The following is an 18,321-nucleotide window of genomic DNA, read 5'->3' as shown; positions in this document are numbered from 1 at the left end:
ACCCTATGGGAGCTTGGGCAAATCCCTGTTATCTCCTGAACCTCAATTTCTCTATTTAGAAGGTAGATAGTAGGGCCACCTGGGTGGCTCAGTTGGTTAAGCATCTGCCTTTGGCTCAGCTCATGATCCCAGGGTCCTGGGATTGAGCCCCATAGTAGGCTCCTTGCTCAGGGGGAAGTCTATTAGTCCCTCTCCCTCTGCCCTCCCCGCTGCCCCCCACCACAAGCTTGTGTACTCTCTCTCTCTCTCATTTTGTTCTCTGTCTCTCAAATAAATAGAATCTTTTTAAAAAATTAACATATAATGTATTATTTATTTCAGGGGCACAGGTCTGTGATTCATCAGTCTAATACAACTCACAGTGCTCACCATAGCACATACCCTCCCCAATGTCCATCACCCAGCTACCCCATCCCCTCGAATCTGCTCCACTCCAGCAACCCTCAGTTTGTTTCCTGAGATTAAGAGTCTCTAGGGGCGCCTGGGTGGCTAAGTGGGTTAAGCCACTGCCTTTGGCTCGGGTTATGATCTCAGGGTCCTGGGATCGAGTCCCACATCGGGCTCTCAGCTCAGCAGGGAGCCTGCTTCCCTCTCCCTCTCTCTCTGCCTACCTCTCTGCCTACCTCTCTGCCTACTTGTGATCTCTGTCTGTCAAATAAATAAATAAAATCTTTAAAAAAAAAAAAAGAGTCTCTAATGGTTTGTCTCCCTCTCTGGTTTCATCTTGCTTCATTTTTCCCTCCCTTCCCCTATGATCCTCTGTCTTGTTTCTCAAATTTTTCATATCAGGGAGGTCATATGATAATTGTCTTTCTCTGATTGACTTATTTTGCTTAGCATAATACCCTCTAGTTCCAATCACATCATTGCATATGGCAAGAGTTCAGTTTTTTTGATGGCTGCATAGTATTCCTGTGTGTGTGTGTATGTGTGTGTGTATGTGTGTGTGTACTACATCTTTATCCATTCATCTGCTGATGGACATCTAGGCTCTTTCCATTGTTTGGCTTCAAATAAATAGAATCTTAAAAAAAGAAAGCGGATAGTAATATCTATCTTAACAGGTTTTTGTGATGTTATAAGAGGTATATCTGGAAGTGTAGTGCCTTCCTACATCAGAAGATGTTCAGTTAATGTTATTTTTTATATCACACAGTGACTTGAAATGGAGTTCATTTTTCTTTTGAAGGTCAGCCATCTCAGGGATCATGACAGTCTTTACTAGGTTATTCCATGAAGAGGCAAAAATATTGAAAACATATGGCAAAAGAATCTGAAATAGGGATTCAGTGGTATTTGTGACAACTTTTCTTCTTTTCCCCACTGAATATGTTTATGCCCTTTGAAAAAAGTCACGTGGATAGGACTTACTGCAGCCAAGGGAATTTAATTTATGTTCATTGAAACCTGAGAAGAAATAAGTATTGGAATCATAACAATAAAGAAATGTAGAAATGTTAATCATTATAGTAGTTACCAGTTACCTTGCTTACTGTGTGCCATTTGTATAGGTTATTTATTTATTAATAATGAAAACAGTATTTTTATATATATTATATTTTAATCCTCAGTAAATCTCCATTCATGGAAGAGAAAGATGAGCCTGAGAGAGATTCAAATACTGTGCCGAACGTTAACCAGTTATTAAATGGCTTACTTTGTTGTTTGAAAAGTTGAGGTCAGGAGCCGAAGATAGTGGCTTTGTGGCATGGAGAGAGGGATCCCAATTATGTAGAACTTTATTATTTCTTTGTAAGAAAGGAGGTAGAAAAGAGAGAATGTAGTTAGAGCTCAATGACAGAAAAAATTATTCTCCTAGAAAAGCATTTGGAGTTACTAGACTTTCATTAAATTTTTCTCAATAAATTTCACTTAGAATACATTCACTGACAACAATGTCATTAAACTAGAAATCAATAACAAAACTATAACTAGAAATACCCATACATTTAGAAATTAAATTCATTTCTTAATAATCTCTGAGCCAAAGCAGGAATTATAATAGAATTTAGAAAATATTTTGAACTAAATGATAGAGAAAATGAGACATATGTAACTTGAAGGATACAGCTAAAGCAAAGTTAACAGGAGATTTATAAGCGAAAAGGTATTTATCAGAAAAAAAAAACAGACTGAAATATAATGAGCTAAGCATCTGTATCAAGAAACTAACAAAACAAGCGATGAAACAGACCCAGTGAAGTAGAAGGAAGGGAATAATGAGAAATTAATGAGATAGAAACAAATGTGATTCAAGATTAGGTCAAAATTAGTTCTTCCAAAGACTGGTAAAATTGACAAACCTCTGGAGAAGACTGATCAAGAAAAAGAAAGAGAAGACACTATATACATGAGAAATGGTGAATGGGCTATCACTACAGATGCTGTAGCCATTAAAAAAGATAACACAAATATTATGAAAATATTATGGCTTTCCAATAGGACTCATGAGGAAATAGAAAGCCATTAAAGAAATTGAGCCAGTAATCAAAAATCTCACAAAATAAACTCTAGCCGCAGGTGACTCTTGGCAAGCCCTAACTAAAAGTCAAGGAAAATATTATTCTAATTTTACACAAATGTTTTTTTTAGGGAATATAAAAAGAGGGAACACTTTCCATATTAGTTTCCTAGGGCTACGGTAACAAATGACTTAAACTAGGTGACTGAAAACAACAGAAATCTGTTCTCTCATAGTTCTGGAGGGTAGAAGTTCAAAGTCAAGATATCTGCAAGGCCATTCTTACTCCGGAAGCTCTAGGGAAGAATCTTTCCTTGGTGTCCTCTAGCTTCTGTGGTTGCTGGCAGCACTTGGTGTTCCCTGGCTTATTACTATCTCACTCTTCTCCCTGCCTCTCTCCCACAGCCCTCTCCCCTGTGTCCAGATTTCCCTGAGCTGAGACAGATCCATGCTTATCCAGTACGACCTCATTATTACTCAGTTATATCTGCAAAGACCCTATTTCCAAATAAAGTAAGTGTCATAAGTTCAATCCAATACACTTTCCAATTCATTATGTGAGACTAGCATAACCTTGGTACCAACACCTGTCAAGGCCTGTATGAAAAAGCAAAATTTGTGAATGAAATTTGCAATGGGAAAAAAAAAAAGCAAAATGAAAGGCCAGTTTCATTCACAAACCTAGATATAAAAAATCTTGAGCAATATTTATAAAATTGAATCTAACAAAGTATAAAAAGTAGAAGACATCACTTTTTCCCCAGAAATACTAGATTGGTTGAACGTTAGAAGATTAATTGATTTCATTCTATTAAAAGATTGGAAAAGAAAAAAACATGTAATTCTTTTTTTTCAAGAAATGCAGGAAAAAACATTTGATAACATCTGACATGTACTAAAAATAAAAGTTCCTGGTAAACTAGGTATAGAAAGAAAATGTCTTAATCCATTTTGGAAAATCTACAGCAAACATCAAATAAAATGATAAACTGAAAGCTCTCCTTCTGAGAAAGGAACAAGACGTGGCTAACTGCTATCACCATTTCTGTTTGACATTGTGCTCCAGGCCCTGGCCAGCCCAGTAAGGCCAGAAAAACAAATGAGAGGTATAGGGATTGGAAAGGAAAAAATGAAACTTCATTATTCAGAAGATATGATAGTGTTTGCAGAAAATAAAAATAATCTATTAGAAAACTACTAGAATTAATATGAGAATTTTGCTGGATATATAATCAATATCCAAAAATTAGTTACATTTCTATATGCCAGAAATACACAGTTAAACAGTGAAATCACTGTACTCTTATCTGTGCCTTGGTTTCTGTAAAATGGGATAATAATACTAACCTTATGCTGCAAGTGGAAGGAGGTATATAGTATAACATTTAAGAATATGGGCTATGTAGTTAAACTGCCCAAGTTCAAATCCTTTTTCTACCAGTAATTAACTGGTCATATGTTTGAACTAGCCACTTAACATCTCAAAGCCTTAACTTCCTGACCTGTAAAATGGGGATTGTTAGACACTTAAACTAGGTGTAAAGTATTTATCCAGTATGTGCTAATTGCTATCAGGATATGATTATTGTTTAAATATAAAATTACAGGGTGAAATAGATCTTGTTTTTCTTAAGGCAAAAGGAATCTATATAAGAACAATTGTAATAACACTAGATTAGAATAGGAATATGATGAATGGGTAAGAAAAAACCATAATGCTAGGTAAGGAGCAGGTAGAAACAAAAACATGAATAGGCTGAATATGAAGTGATTGCTTTAACTTTTTAATTTGTACCAATAAATAAATAAATATTTATTTATTTATATGTCATATATTTATATATTATTCATATTTATATATCTTAAATATTGTATTTATAGTATAACTATATTAATACATTAATATAATATTAAATATTATCAAATATAATATATAAATTATGTATAATATATAATATATCAATAATAGACATTATATATCATTTATTTATTTATTTATAAATAGTTTTTATTTATTTAATTATTTGAATGCAAAAAGGTGATTTTATAAAAGCCCAGGGACAGGACCCATGGATAGAAAGAGCTGCCCTTCCCCCCCCCCCAAATTTTGTTTCTTTGACAGAGAGAGAGCAAGCGTGCAAAATCAGGGGGAGTGGCAGGCAAAGGGAGAAGCGGGCTCACTGCTGAACAAGGAGCTTGACATGGGCGTGATCCCACAACCCTGGGATCATGACGTGAGCGGAAGGCAGATGCTGAACTGACTAAGCCACCCAGGCACCCTTGCTTAATGTTTTTAAAGGATAGATAATGCTATAGGGAAAATGCTCAGTATTTATAATGTTATGTGAAAAAAGGAAAATATGAAAACTGTTGTTATAGAATGCTCTCAGTATTGTTAAATGTATATTACAGTAAATTTTTGTTTAATTCAAAGTCATTTAAGAAAGGTTTTGAGATTAAAGGCTAAATAAATAGCTTACTGAAGGTCACAAAGCCATTTACATATATGCACTGGGAAACAACTAAGAATTCCTCCAAAATATTATATTATTATCTCTGTGTGGTGATTTTTGAGGTGGTCTTTATGTTCTTTATTACTTTGTATATTTTTAAAATTTCCTGTAATACATGTTTTTTTTTTTAAAGATTTTATTTATTTATTAGAGAGTGGGAGCATAAGCAGAGGGGGCAGCAGAGGGAGAGGGAGAAGTAGGCTTCCCACTGAGCAGGGAGCACGACTCAGAGTTGGATCTCAGGACTCTGGGGCTGACCCGAAGGCAGATGTGTAACCCACTGAACCACCCAGGCGCCCCACATGTGTTATTTTTATGATTAGGAAAACATATAAATGTTGGTAGTTTTCTTGATCACAAAAAAAATCTATTATGAAAACATAATTCCAAGCTGGTTGATGAACATGTAATTCATAAATATGTATGTGTTTCCCGCTGAAGTTTTATGTTGTAAAGCCTTCATACTCTTTTTTTTTTTTTTTAAAGATTTTATTTATTTGACAGAGAGAAATCACAAGTAGATGGAGAGGCAGGCAGAAAGAGAGAGAGAGGGAAGCAGGCTCCCTGCTGAGCAGAGAGCCGGATGCGGGACTCAATCCCAGGACCCTGAGATTATGACCTGAGCCGAAGGCAGTGGCTTAACCCACTGAGCCACCCAGGCGCCCCTGCTTTCATACTCTTAACAATGGGTCTAACTTGCTGTGAATAGGGTTGGTGAGCAATACTATGCAAAAGATTAGGAAGGGCTGGCTCAACCTCAGAATCTCTGTTCCCCTTCTCTGGGCTTTTAAACTTTTTTTTTTTTTTTTTAAGATTTTTATGTATGATTTATTTGAGAGAGAGAGAGAGTACACATTCAAGCAGGGGGAGAGGCAGAGGAGGAGGAAGAGTGAGAGGGAATGAATCTCAAGCAGACCCTGCTGAGTGTGGAGTCTCACCTGGGGCTCAGTCTCATGACCCTGAGATCATGACCTCAGCCAAAACCAAGAGTCGGTGCTCAACCGACTAAACCCAGGTGCCCCCTGAGTTTTTTAATTTTTATTAAAAAAATTTTTTAAAAAGATTTTTACTTACTTATTTTAGAGAGAGAGCATGAGTATGAGAGGCAGAGGGAGAGAGACTCAAGCGGACTCCATGCTGAGCAGGGAGCCTGATGTGGGGCTCGATCCCAGGACCCTGGGATCATGACCTGAGCTAAAACCAAGTCAGACACTTAACCAACTCTGCCACCCAGGTGCCCCTTAATTATTTAAAGGTAGGGTAGCTACCTGTCATATAGAAAGACAGACTTCAGAAGATTACAGGATTCCTAATAAAGATTTGGGGATTTTCTCTCATGTTGTTCTACGTTTCCTAGGCTGTTCTTTCTTCACTGTGTGTCCACCCAAAAGATAAAATGTTTCATGGACCCTAAGAGTCTGAGATTCCTTGAGAGTTGTCTGTTACCTTATCATTATATAACAGAGCCCAAATCTTTCTCAGCTTTCTTTTCCCTTGTCTGTGTCCTTAGGGGCTGATATCCACAGCTTCGGTACACCAAGAATGCCTGACCTTGGCCTGGGACATGTAGTAGATGAAATACAGAGAAATGAGAAGCCCGTGGTGGCAGCTATTCAAGGCCTGGCTTTAGGAGGGGGACTGGAGCTGGCCCTGGGCTGTCACTATAGGATTGCCCATGCAGAGGTAACAGCTAAAACTCCTTATGGGGCCTGGTGTGCGGGATTTTTCTTTAAGGCAAAATCTAAATGCTGTGCATGCCTCAGGGGTGGTCATTTTAAAAGGTGAGCTCACTGGGTAACAACTCATGTATTTTTAGCACTGGTTTTTCTGCTGCTGTGCCCCAGCACAGTGGAAGTAGTTGTTGAAAATATGTCCATTCCAATGGGTGAATAGCTATTACCCTGAGCCCCATGACTGTCCAACTGATTCCCCTCACCCTATCCCTTGGGTCTCCCTATGATCCACCACCTAAAGGGGAAGTCCTGGGTCACTACTCGGCCCCCAGGACTCTGCTCCAGTAGTATGGCTCAGGCCAGGTTCCTCTGAGCCATGCTCATGCAGTATGAGATAGAAAATATTTTGACTATCATCCTGAGTATGTGTACTGTAAAAAAAATTTTTTTTAAGATTTTATTTTTTCTTATTTGACAGAGACAGAGCAGGAGAGCACAGGCAGGGGAAGCAGCAGACAGAGAGGGAGAAGCAGGACCCTCACTGAGCAGGGAGCCCAGTGTGGGGCTCTATCCCAGGACCCTGACCTGGGATCATGACCTGAGCTGAAGGTAGTCACCCAATTGACTGAGCCACCCAGGTGCCCCTAAAATTTTATGTCCTATCTCATAGGTTTCAGTTTTGTGGTCCCTCATAATTATCAGTCCCCAAGAAGACCATTTCTGATTTGAAAATAGCATAAAACTGTAAATCCATTTGTTTCTGTAGATAGATACAATTTGGGCTATTAGATATGTAGATGAAGTCTGTGATACCAGTTTATGATAACATAGTTTTCTTTCTCTCTCTTTTTTTTAAAGATTTTATTTATTTAAAGATTTAAAGATTTAATTTATTTATTTGACAGAGAGAGACACAGCAAGAGAGGAGACAAGCAGGGGGAGTGGGAGAGGGAGAACCAGGCTTCCTGCTGAGCAGGGAGCCCGATGTGGGACTCAACCCCAGGACCCTGGGATCATGACCTGAGGTGAAGGCAGATGCTTAATGACTGAGCCACCCAGGTGCCGCTATAAGTAACATAATTTTATAATGATAATGATAATACTGATCATTGTTAACAGACTAGAAAATACAGGAAACTGTAAAGATGTAAACTAAAATCACCCATAAACCCACAGTACAGAAATAACTACTATTAGCATCCTATTTTGTTTTCTTCTGGTCTTTTTCCTACCTAGTATTTTTTTCTTACACCTTTTTTTTTTCTTTGCTATCTTCTAAAAAATATATATTTATTCTAGAGAGAAAGAGAGTGCATGTGCTCATTTGTGTGCACAAGTTGGGGGTGGGGGGAGAGGAAGACAATCTTCAGGCAGACTCCCTCTGAGCTCAGAGCCCTGCTTAGGCTCCATCTCATGACCCATGACCGGAGCCGAAACAGAGTCAGACACTTAACTGGACCTTTAACCAATTGGAGCCACTCAGGCACCCTAAATTACTTTCATTTTCAAAAGCTAGTTTTGCCAGGTATAGAGTTGTTGCTTGACAGGTTTTTACCTGAAAGTAGGTTTTTACCTGAAAGTAAAAACACTGAAATGCTTTGAATACGTCATCCCATTGCCTCTTGGCTTCTATGGTTTCTGATGAGAAATTTGCTCTTACTCTTATTGTAAATAGTCCTTAAAACTATCATTTTAAATGGCTACATAATTTTGTCTTATAGCTATACCATAATTTATTTGTTTCCTTAGGACATTTTAATTTTTTTTTAAGATTTTATTTATTTATTTGACAGACAAAGATGACAAGTAGGCAGAGAGGCAGCAGAGAGAGAGGAGGAAGCAGGCTCTAAAGAGCCCGATGCAGGGCTCAATCCCAGAACCCCAGGATCATGACCTGAGCCGAAGGCAGAGACTTTAACCCACTTAGCCACTCAGGCGCCCAACTTAGGGCATTTTAATTTTTATAAAGGCTTATGAATAAAGACATATATCCTAAGTGCTCCTTTTTCTGTGTCCCTCTTAATGTGCCTTCTGCACACCGAGTGCAGATCTAACACTGACTTATGAGCAATAAGTCAGCCGGGGATGGGGATGAATAGTGGTGGAAAAAATCATGACTGACTGTTAGGAAAGCCTTGTGTGAGAGAGGCTCAGATACTTATTTTGAAGCTGTGGGCATTACATTGTGGGTAAATGACAGTCTGCATTAAAGTATTTTCCTCTTCCCATCCTGAACCTAGAAGATGACTAACAGAGCTCTAGCCTTTAAAAAATTTTTTTTAAACAGAGGGAGAACATGTGTGCAGGGTGGGGGGTGCGGAAGTCGGCGGTGGGCGGGGGGGAGATGGTGGAGGGCAGGCAGTGCAGACAGATGGAAAGGGAAAGAGGGAATCTGAAGCAGGCTCCATGCCCAACATGAGCCCAATGCAGGGCTTACAACCCAGAGACCATGACCTGAACTGAAATCAAGAGCCAGACACTTACCCAACAGAGGCACCCAGATGCCCCAAGCTTTACCCACTTTTAAATAGCCAGGAGAGGCATATGATAAAGGACTCAAGCTCACTCTCTTATCTGGACTGAGGCTGTTGCCTGATTATTCTTCTGCAATAGCTTTATTGAGATATAATTCAAATACCATGTAATGCACTCATTTAAAGTGTACAATTGAATGGTGTATTAGCATATTAACAGAGTTGTATAACCATTACCACAGTTGATTTTAGAACATTTTATTATCCCAAAAAGAAAATTCATACTCTTTAGGAGTAACCTACCATCTACCCTCTCCCCCAGTCCTTGACAACCACTAATCTTTCTGTCTGTATGGGTTTGTCCATTCTAGACACTTCATATAAATGGAATCATATAGCTTGTTGTCTTTTATGACTGGCTTCTATCACTCAGCATAATGTTTTCAAGGTTCACCTATGCTGTAGCCTGTATCAGTACTTTATTCCTTTCTACAACCTAATAATAGTCCCTTGTATGGATATACCACATTTTCTTTTTCCATTCATCTATTGATGGACATTTGGTTGTTTCCATTTTCTTGATATTTTTGAATAATGGTGCTATGAAAATTTGTGTACTTTTTTTTTTTTTTTTGATGGGCATGTTTTCATTTCTTTTGTGTACATACCCAGGAGTGGAATTGCTGGGTCATATGGAGACTCTATGTTCAACATTTGAGGAACTGCCAAATTGTTTTTCAAAGTGTACCCTTTTATATTTCCACTAACAATATATGAAGGTTTTGTATTCTCTGCCTCCTCTCTAACACTTGTTATTGTCTGTCTTTTTATTATAGTCATCCTATTGGATGTGAATTTGTGGCTTTGATTTGCATTTTCCCAATGGCTAATGATATTGAATATCTCTTCATGTGCTTATTGGCCCATTTGTATCTCTTCTTTGGAGAAATGTTTGTACAGAGCCTTTGCCCCTTTTATACTGGATTGTCTTTTTATTATTGAGTTGAAAAGTTCTTTATGTATTCTACATATATGATTAGAAAATATTCTCTCCTATTCTGTGGGTTGTCTTTTTTAATTTCTTGGCTGCCTCACTCTTTTAGGGCTCCATAAAGCTGTTTCTGGAGAATATCATTTTTGTTGGTCCAAACAGCTCATAATGGAGTCAGAGAAAAAATGTGTAAGAAGTTAGAGATGTGTTTCAGCATGAAGCACAGCTTTGTTTATGTTGTTAATTAAGTAGAATATGGACTCATTTTCCCTGTAGAATATTTGCTGAATATTATGAAACAGTGTTTTCAAGAGTGTGGGAAATCCAAGGGAATGGTTGCCTTGATTTTACAGGTCATCTCATTCTTATGATCTTCATGTCTTCAAACTTTGATAGGCTCGAATTGGCTTCCCAGAAGTCACATTAGGAATCCTTCCTGGTGCAAGAGGAACCCAGCTTCTCCCCAGACTCATTGGAGTTCCTGCTGCACTTGACCTAATTACCTCAGGTCAGTACAAACCCTGCCAACAACCGTCCAGAGCAATGTGAGGAACTGAATGAGAATGTAGAGAAATTCTAGATTGGCCATTCCTTACTCATGTACTCTTAAGAGGATACTTCAACTTCTTTGACAATCGATTTTCTCAGCTGTAAAATGGAAAGAGTATCTTCCCTGAAAGCTTCTCAGACATTACCATGAAGACCACATGTAAGTGCCTTCTAGATCAAAGTGTGTACAAAGCACCAATTATATAGTTCAAGTGTCCACACACAGACACTGGTATTCATATAAGGTACGTTACATTCAGACTCAATTTGGAAATTGTAATATAAATAAAAATTAAAACGAGAATTGTCACAGAAGGATTTCGTGTGTCAGTGTGGAAAAGACTGAATTTTTCCTTTCACAGGTATTAAGATTTTAGCTACAAATAAAGATTTTTCTCTTTCACTAGGGAATGTGAACAGTACAACACTATAAAACATTTAAACACCCTAGATTTACCAAATACTGCTGAGACTTTTAAAGAGATTTCCAACTGAGGTAAGGTTGGAAGAAAGAGTTATGTTTTGGTTGACGATATTTTTTTGGATCAGGAATTTGGGACCAGCTTAGCTCGATTCTAGCTCAGGGTTTCTCATGAAGTTGTAGTCAAGATATTGACTGCAGCTGTAGTCATCTGAAAATTTGAGTGAGGCTAAAGGATCTACTTCTGAGTGGGTTCCCTTACATGGATGGCTAGTGGATGCTGACTGTTGGCAGGAGGCTTCATTTCTTCTCTATGTGGACCTCTCCCTACAGCTGCCTGAGTGTCTTCACAACATGGGCGGTGGCTTCCTCTGGAGTCAGTGACCCAAGACAGAACAAGGCAAAAGCTGTGATGTCTTATGACCTAGCTTTGGAGTCATGCACCATCTTTTCTGATTGATTAGGTATATACATAACAGATATATAATATACATGTATACATCTATATATGAGATATATATAATATATATGTATACATAATGTACATATGATCTTGCTTATAGAGGTCTTCCCTATTCAACATGGGAGGGGGCTTGAACACCAAGAGGTGAAACTCACTGGGAGTCACTTTGGAGGCTAGCTACCACAAGTGTATACTCACACATATGCCTACCTAGGACGTAAGTCACGTAAATAGTAGGTTAGGTGGAGATAAGTGCCAAAGAGAAACATAAAACAGAAAGTGGGAATATAAAATGTTAGGGATAGAGGGGTAATATTTTAATATAAAATGTTAGGGATGGAGGGGTTAAAAAGGCTTTCCTATGAAATGATATCTGGGTGAAGACCTTAAAGAGGTGAGGGAGCTTATTATGCTAATATCTAGAGGAAAGTATTCCACATGGAGAAAATAGCAAACGCAAAGCCCGGGAGGCTGTAGTACGCTTGGAAGTATCAAAGAACAGCAAGAAGGTTGATACAGCTGGACTGAAGTGAGTAAGGGGAAGAGATGTAGGAGATGAAGTGACATCATATAGGGCTTTGAAGATGATAGAATGGAACTTTGGCTATTCTTCTAAATGAGGCAGAAAGGCATCGGAGTGTTTTTTTTTTTTTTTAAGATTTTATTTATTTATTTGACAGAGAGAAATCACAAGTAGGCAGAGAGGCAGGCAGAGAGAGAGAGAGGGAAGCAGGCTCTCTGCTGAGCAGAGAGCCCGATGCGGGACTCGATCCCAGGACTCTGAGATCATGACCTGAGCCGAAGGCAGCGGCTTAACCCACTGAGCCACCCAGGCGCCCAGCATCGGAGTGTTTTGAGCAGGAGAGTCACAAGCTCTCATTTATGTTTTTTAAAATGATCACTCTGGGTGTTGAAAATACATTAACTGGAGATAAGTGCAGACGTAGGAAGGTTGATTAGCAACCTGCTCTAATCATCCAAGGGTGAGATGAGGAGAGCTAAGACCTGAGTGGGTAGCCATGCATATGGTGAGACATAGTCAAATTCTGCCCATGTGATGAGTGGAGAGCTAGCAGAATTTCATGACCCATCAGAAGCGAGAGGTACAAGAAAGAGGAGATGGAGTGATTCTGGTGGCCTGAGCAGCTGAAAGGATGGTGCCATTATTGAGATGGGGATTGTTGCTGGCGGAGTAGGTTGTAGGGAGAAATCACAAGAGCTTACTTGGGACATGTTAAGTCTGAGAGGACTATGGGACATCCAAGTGGAGATGTCAAGTAGGCAGTTGGACAAAGTGGCTGGGGTTTAGGGGAGAGGTCTTCTGATCTCCTCTCGGCCTCCATTTTCTTATCAGTAACAATACCACACCGTTGCTTTAAAGAATAGTGAAGTTACAGGACTTGCTTCTGGTAGAGTACCTGCCACATAGAAAACATTTAATGAACAGCAACTGTGACAGGCCAAATAATGCCACCACCACCACCACAGATGTCCTTGTCCTCATCCCCAGAACCATTGAATATGTTACCTCACATTCAAAAGGGACTTTGTAGATGTGAATAACTTAAGAATCTTGAGAAGAGAGATTATTCTGGATTTTTCAGGTGGGCCCAATTCCTTACAAGCATCCTTAGAAGAGGGAGGCAGGAGGTCAGAGAGGAGAGAAGATATTGCCAGCTGGCTCTGCAGATAGAGGAAGTGGTCAAGCCAAGCGATGTAGGCAGCCTCTGGGGGTGGGGAAAGACCGTGCAACGGATTCTCCCTTAGAGACCCCGCACAGTTTTGCTGACCTATTTCAGACTTCCGAACTAAGCTAAGCTAAGAAATGTGTGTTGTTTTAAGCTGGTACGTTTGTGGGAATTTGTAGAGGAGGCTAATACAGTACCTCTTGATAATGAAGCCATTAAGACTGTTAGTCTTTGGTTTGGAATTTTTTTTTTCTAACAGAATATGCTAAAAAAAGAATTGTTATTGAAAGTCAAAGATCCCCTGCTGCTGTTAATGTTGAAAAAAAAAAAAAAAACCACCAACTTGGTAGGCACTGTGCCCATAGGGAGTTAATAAGTAAACAGATTTAGATTAAATTAATGAGTAAATAGCTAACCTTTTTGGATCTTCTGGAACCCGTTAGATAGCTAATTCTGGAAGGTGAAGCAATTAGGACAACCACCATTGCTTTTCCACACTTCCTTTAAAATGCTACCTGAAAACAGCTGAATCTTTCCCAGTAACCACAAAAGAGAGTCTTGAGCCCACTTTGATTCGTTGCCTGGTGTTCTCTGTCCCATCAAATGACAAGGATACGGTGCCCTGCTCTTCTGCTTTCTCTTTTTAGGGTTTGTCCTCATTGTTCACTGAACAGTATACAAAGTCTCTGCTCTGTTCTTGTAGAGCTTTGCTCCAGCCCTGAATTTCTTTACGGTCATTCCCAGGACAGGGGTACTCTCAGGCTGTAGACTTTGAGGAGATACTTCTTAGTACCTAGAATAGTAAGGGGGATGTTGTGAGTGGCATCCTTATCCTACCTGCTTTTCAGGTGGGTTAAGTTCAGGTGAGTTTTCTCCATATTTGAACAAGATATAGAGGGTAAATTTTAGTAGCCAGAGCTCCAAAGCAGCAATAATATATATCTGCAAATATAATTCAGGGACCCAAACCGACAGACAAACAAAAAAACTTAACACTGAGCCCCAAGCCTCTGAAAATATTCCGTGGTGTTAGAAGACTGAAACATTAATGTGAAACAGATGAAAGAAAATGAAAATCTTAGAAAATAATCTAACTTAGAAAATACTGCATTTGTTCAATAAGAACCGTCTGTCTAAAATCAAAACACTAGGCCAAATAACTTCTTTTCAAAGCAATGAAAAGAGGACTTGATCGGACAGACAACTCAATCAGCAAGTGCAGGATAAATAGAGATCCATTTTTGAAATTCAGAATCTAACATAAAAATAGAGAAGGTATGTATTCAATGTCTCTGCTTTGAATAACAAAAGTTCCCAAAGCATGAAGCAAAAAGGTGAGAAGCGGTAACCAAAGGAAAAAACAGAAGAAACTCTTCAGATATGAAATGGAGCCAGAAGTCACATTTCAGCAAGCTCACCATTTTCTTGGAAAAAATGATGAGATTTCAATTGCCTGATGTATCTTTGGTAAAGATTTTAAACTTCCAGGAAATGGAATCCTGCGAGCTCCCAAAAGATAAAAACAAAACAAAAGATTACTTTCAAAATAACTACAATTACTCCAGTCACAAATAAACATTAACTATAGGGAACATTGGTATACTATCCTAGTACCAAGGTTCCGAGGCAGAGCTGGTGTGTATCAAATTAGATCATACGCAGTTCTAGTACATGACTGTTGGATACGCTTGTCATATTTTTTTAAAGATTTATTTATTTGTCAGAGAGAGCTCACAAGTAGGCAGAGAAGCAGGCAGAGGCAGAGAGAGAAGCAGGCTGCCTGCTGAGAAAGAAGCCCGATATGGGACTCGATCCCAGGACTCTGGGATCATGACCTGAGCCGAAGGCAGCCATTTAACCGACTGAGCCACCCAGGCATCCTGCATGCTTGTCATATTTTATTTTCCTTACATTATTATCATTTTATTTTATTTTTTAATGATTTTATTTATTTATTTGAGAGAGAGAGACATCGCAAGTAGGCAGAGAGTCAGGCAGAGAGAGAGGGAAGCAGGCTCTCTGCTGAGCAGAGAGCCCAATGTGGGGCTCGATCCCAGGACCCTGAGATCATGACCTGAGCTGAAGGCAGAGGTTTAACCCACTGAGCCACCCAGGTGCCCCCATTTTAAAGACTGTATAGAATCCTAGGATGTAGAATCCTAGTCTAAGATTCTGTACAGTTTTTAAAACAACAAGCCTATTCTAAGATTCTATACAATCTTTAAAATGATAATCTATATCAGAAAATTCTGAAAGTGGGGTCCGGGTACTCCGGGGAATGCCCAAGACCATTGGGGGCGGTTCATGAAGTCAGAGCTACTTTCATAACAATTGGATGTGACTTGCCTTTTCTACTCTTATTCCGTCACACACGTATAGTAGAACTTTCCAGAGGTGGTTATAAGCCATGTGATATCAGAGCAGATGGAATGCAGAACATATATGAGAACCCAGCTGTCTTCTATTAAGCCAGACATGAAAGAAATTTGCAAAAATATAAAACAATGACACTCTTCTCACTGGACTTTTAAAATTTTGAAAAAATAGTTATTTTGCATTAAAATGTATTCACATTAATGTTAACATTAACATTTATCTTTGTTATTATTTTTTTAAGATTTTATTTACTTGACAGAGAGAGAGAGAGCACAAGCAGGGGGAGAGGGAGAGGTGTGAAGCAGATTCCCTGCTGAGCAGAGAGCCTGATTCGGGGCTTGACCCCAGGACCCTGGGATCATGACCTGAGCTGAAGGCAGATGCTTAACCAACTGTGCCACCCAGGTGCCCTATCCTTATTGTTTTAAAGTGATTTAATGAAGAAACATTTTGAAAGTTTTCAGTTTTAATTTCTAATACAGTAAATATTGATAGAAACGATCTACATAAGCAAAGGCTTTTTGGAGTCCTCCATTATCTTTAGGAGTGCAAAATGGTCCTAAGCTTAAAAAGTTTGCGAACTGCTAATTGAAATCCATTATTTTTTTTCTGACACAGAAGCCACCATACAAAACTGTGTGTACATGATCCAAATGAGAAAATAGTATGAGTCTATGTGCCTAAAAAATGCTGCCTTTTTTCTTTTAAATGCTGGGGAGGGGTTATAAATCTGTACAGAGTATGAAAGGGTAGCTAGAAAAACTAAAAGTATTAAATTTCTTGATTTTCAATAAATTAAATTAGAAATTGTCTTAAGTTACAACGGTATGATAAGTATATTCTTAAGAATATACAGTATGTTAACTATCTAATGTAAAATTCATAAGAGGGTGCTTACAATCCAATATACTATAGAATTCAAAGTCGCGTAAGCCGTTCATTCTGCGAAAGATCAAATAGAAAGGAAGTAAAGCAAATAAAATATGGGGGAAATTGTAATAGTGTGAAATGAGTCTGTAAAGTCTAAGGTTTACGAAAATTGAAGCATTGGGGGAATACTGAGGAATCTTGTGTCTCTGTTACCATCATTAAGTCTCAAAAGCAAGCATATCTTGGGGGAAATCAGGAAGAAATCTGGCTTCTTTGACAAAAATGAAGTGAACAAGGATTGCCTTTTCTAAAGCACTGCTGCTTATAGAAATACCACTATTTTTAACTTGATGAAGAGAAGAAGTACGAACAGTAAGGATATGATGGATTTTGATTTGCATAGAAAAGGTCACAGTGAATTAGAAGAAAACTAACATCAGAATCATATACCTCTTTTTAAATTGTACAATTTTAGGGGGACCTTAAAAATGACATTGGAAAGGATTCCATGTAGAAAAAGATTTTCTAACGATTGGAAAAGAAGCCATGAAGAACACTGGAAACAATCAAGATTCCCCACTTTGGAGAAGAGAAGTCTCAGCTTCAGTTACCCTGGGTCTCCTTATAGTAGCTCTTGGCAAGGGTCTCATTAAAGTCCCTTGGACCCTGGTTGTTGTCTACATTGAGGGCAACAAGAGAAAAAGCAAGTTTAAGTTTGAGCCTGAATTTTGTACATGCAGAGCTGGGTCTTTAGGCCCTCGAAACAGAATCAAAGAACCCAGAATCTCACTGACTTTGTAGGAACAGTCGTGCTACACCTCCACTTGTGTGAAATCCAGGCTGAAAGCAATCATTACAGCTGAAGAAATTTGCACCTCCTGGCTAGCTCACAGTACCTACACACTTGCCCCAAAGAACCTTTTTGTACTAGGTTTTGTACTAGGTTTCCATTTTCCATTTTGTCTGCCATTGGTGCCCTTAACCTGGGCAGGCTGATTCACTCACCCCTTACCCAAGTGTTATTTTTTTGTTTTGTTTTGTTTTGTTTTTTTAGGGTCTCCACTTTAGACTCCCTTGTAAAGTTAAGAATGAGTCAGGGAAACATTAAAAAAGGCTTACTAAATATAGCCTAAGCTGATATCTGGAATCGTAACACCAACAATGGAGTTAACACTTTATTTCTTTTAAAAGATTCTTTAATTTATTCATTTGAGAGAGAGACAGAGAAAGCACAAGCAGTGGGAGAGGCAGAGGGAGAAGGAGAAGCAGAGTCCTTGCTGAGCTGGGAACCTGACACGGGGCTCGATCCCTGGACCTGGAAATTATGACCCAAGCCAGAGGCAGCCGCCCAACCATCTGAGCTACTCAGGCATCTCTCCCCACCCTCTGCCCCAGTGACCTTACACACAGGAGACTTGACACCTGCAGCCACTCATCCACTCCTCACCCCAGGAGGAAATCAGGGAGCCTGTTTTCAAAGGCACTTCTAGAATATCGCCTAAATAATGTTGCAGAGTGGCCCCTGCCAGAAATCACTGAACTGTCTATCTGATCAAGAAAACCCATTTGTAACTCTCTGAAGCACTACTAAGAACCCAGAATGGAGGGTTTGTCTCAAAGATGATATCCACTAATGCTGTATGAACTGTGGCATTGTTGCCCTCAAGACTGATTTGATGATCACTTTCCACAAGGCAAGATGGTACTGGCAAGAAAGCAAGTAAGGTGTTACTGTCTCCTTTCTTCTGACTCTGTGATAAGGGGTCCTCGTATCCCTTAACCTGCTACTTCAGAATATTCAGATTAAATTACATATTTATACCTGGTGAAGAACTCAGGACA

The 18,321-nt window shown here is 39.0% G+C and overlaps 1 protein-coding gene across 6 annotated transcripts in view; it reads left to right on the top strand.

The window, feature by feature from the left end:
- EHHADH (enoyl-CoA hydratase and 3-hydroxyacyl CoA dehydrogenase) overlaps nucleotides 1–18,321 on the top strand; it is a 50,071-nt gene that overhangs the window by 5,487 nt on the left and 26,263 nt on the right. For 3 of the 6 annotated variants that reach the window (XM_082697953.1, XM_082697954.1, XM_082697955.1), the window contains exons 3-4: nucleotides 6,485–6,657; nucleotides 10,509–10,620. In XM_082697953.1, the coding sequence (XP_082554079.1) occupies nucleotides 6,485–6,657; nucleotides 10,509–10,620 (285 nt within the window). The remainder of the gene's footprint in view (nucleotides 1–6,484; nucleotides 6,658–10,508; nucleotides 10,621–18,321) is intronic. The other 3 variants (XM_082697957.1, XM_082697956.1, XM_082697958.1) reach the window with 1 other exon arrangement.

Source organism: Mustela nivalis, assembly GCF_964662115.1.
Source record: "Mustela nivalis genome assembly, chromosome: 1".
Taxonomy (NCBI): domain Eukaryota; kingdom Metazoa; phylum Chordata; class Mammalia; order Carnivora; family Mustelidae; genus Mustela; species Mustela nivalis.
This window is presented reverse-complemented; position numbering and strand designations above follow the sequence as displayed.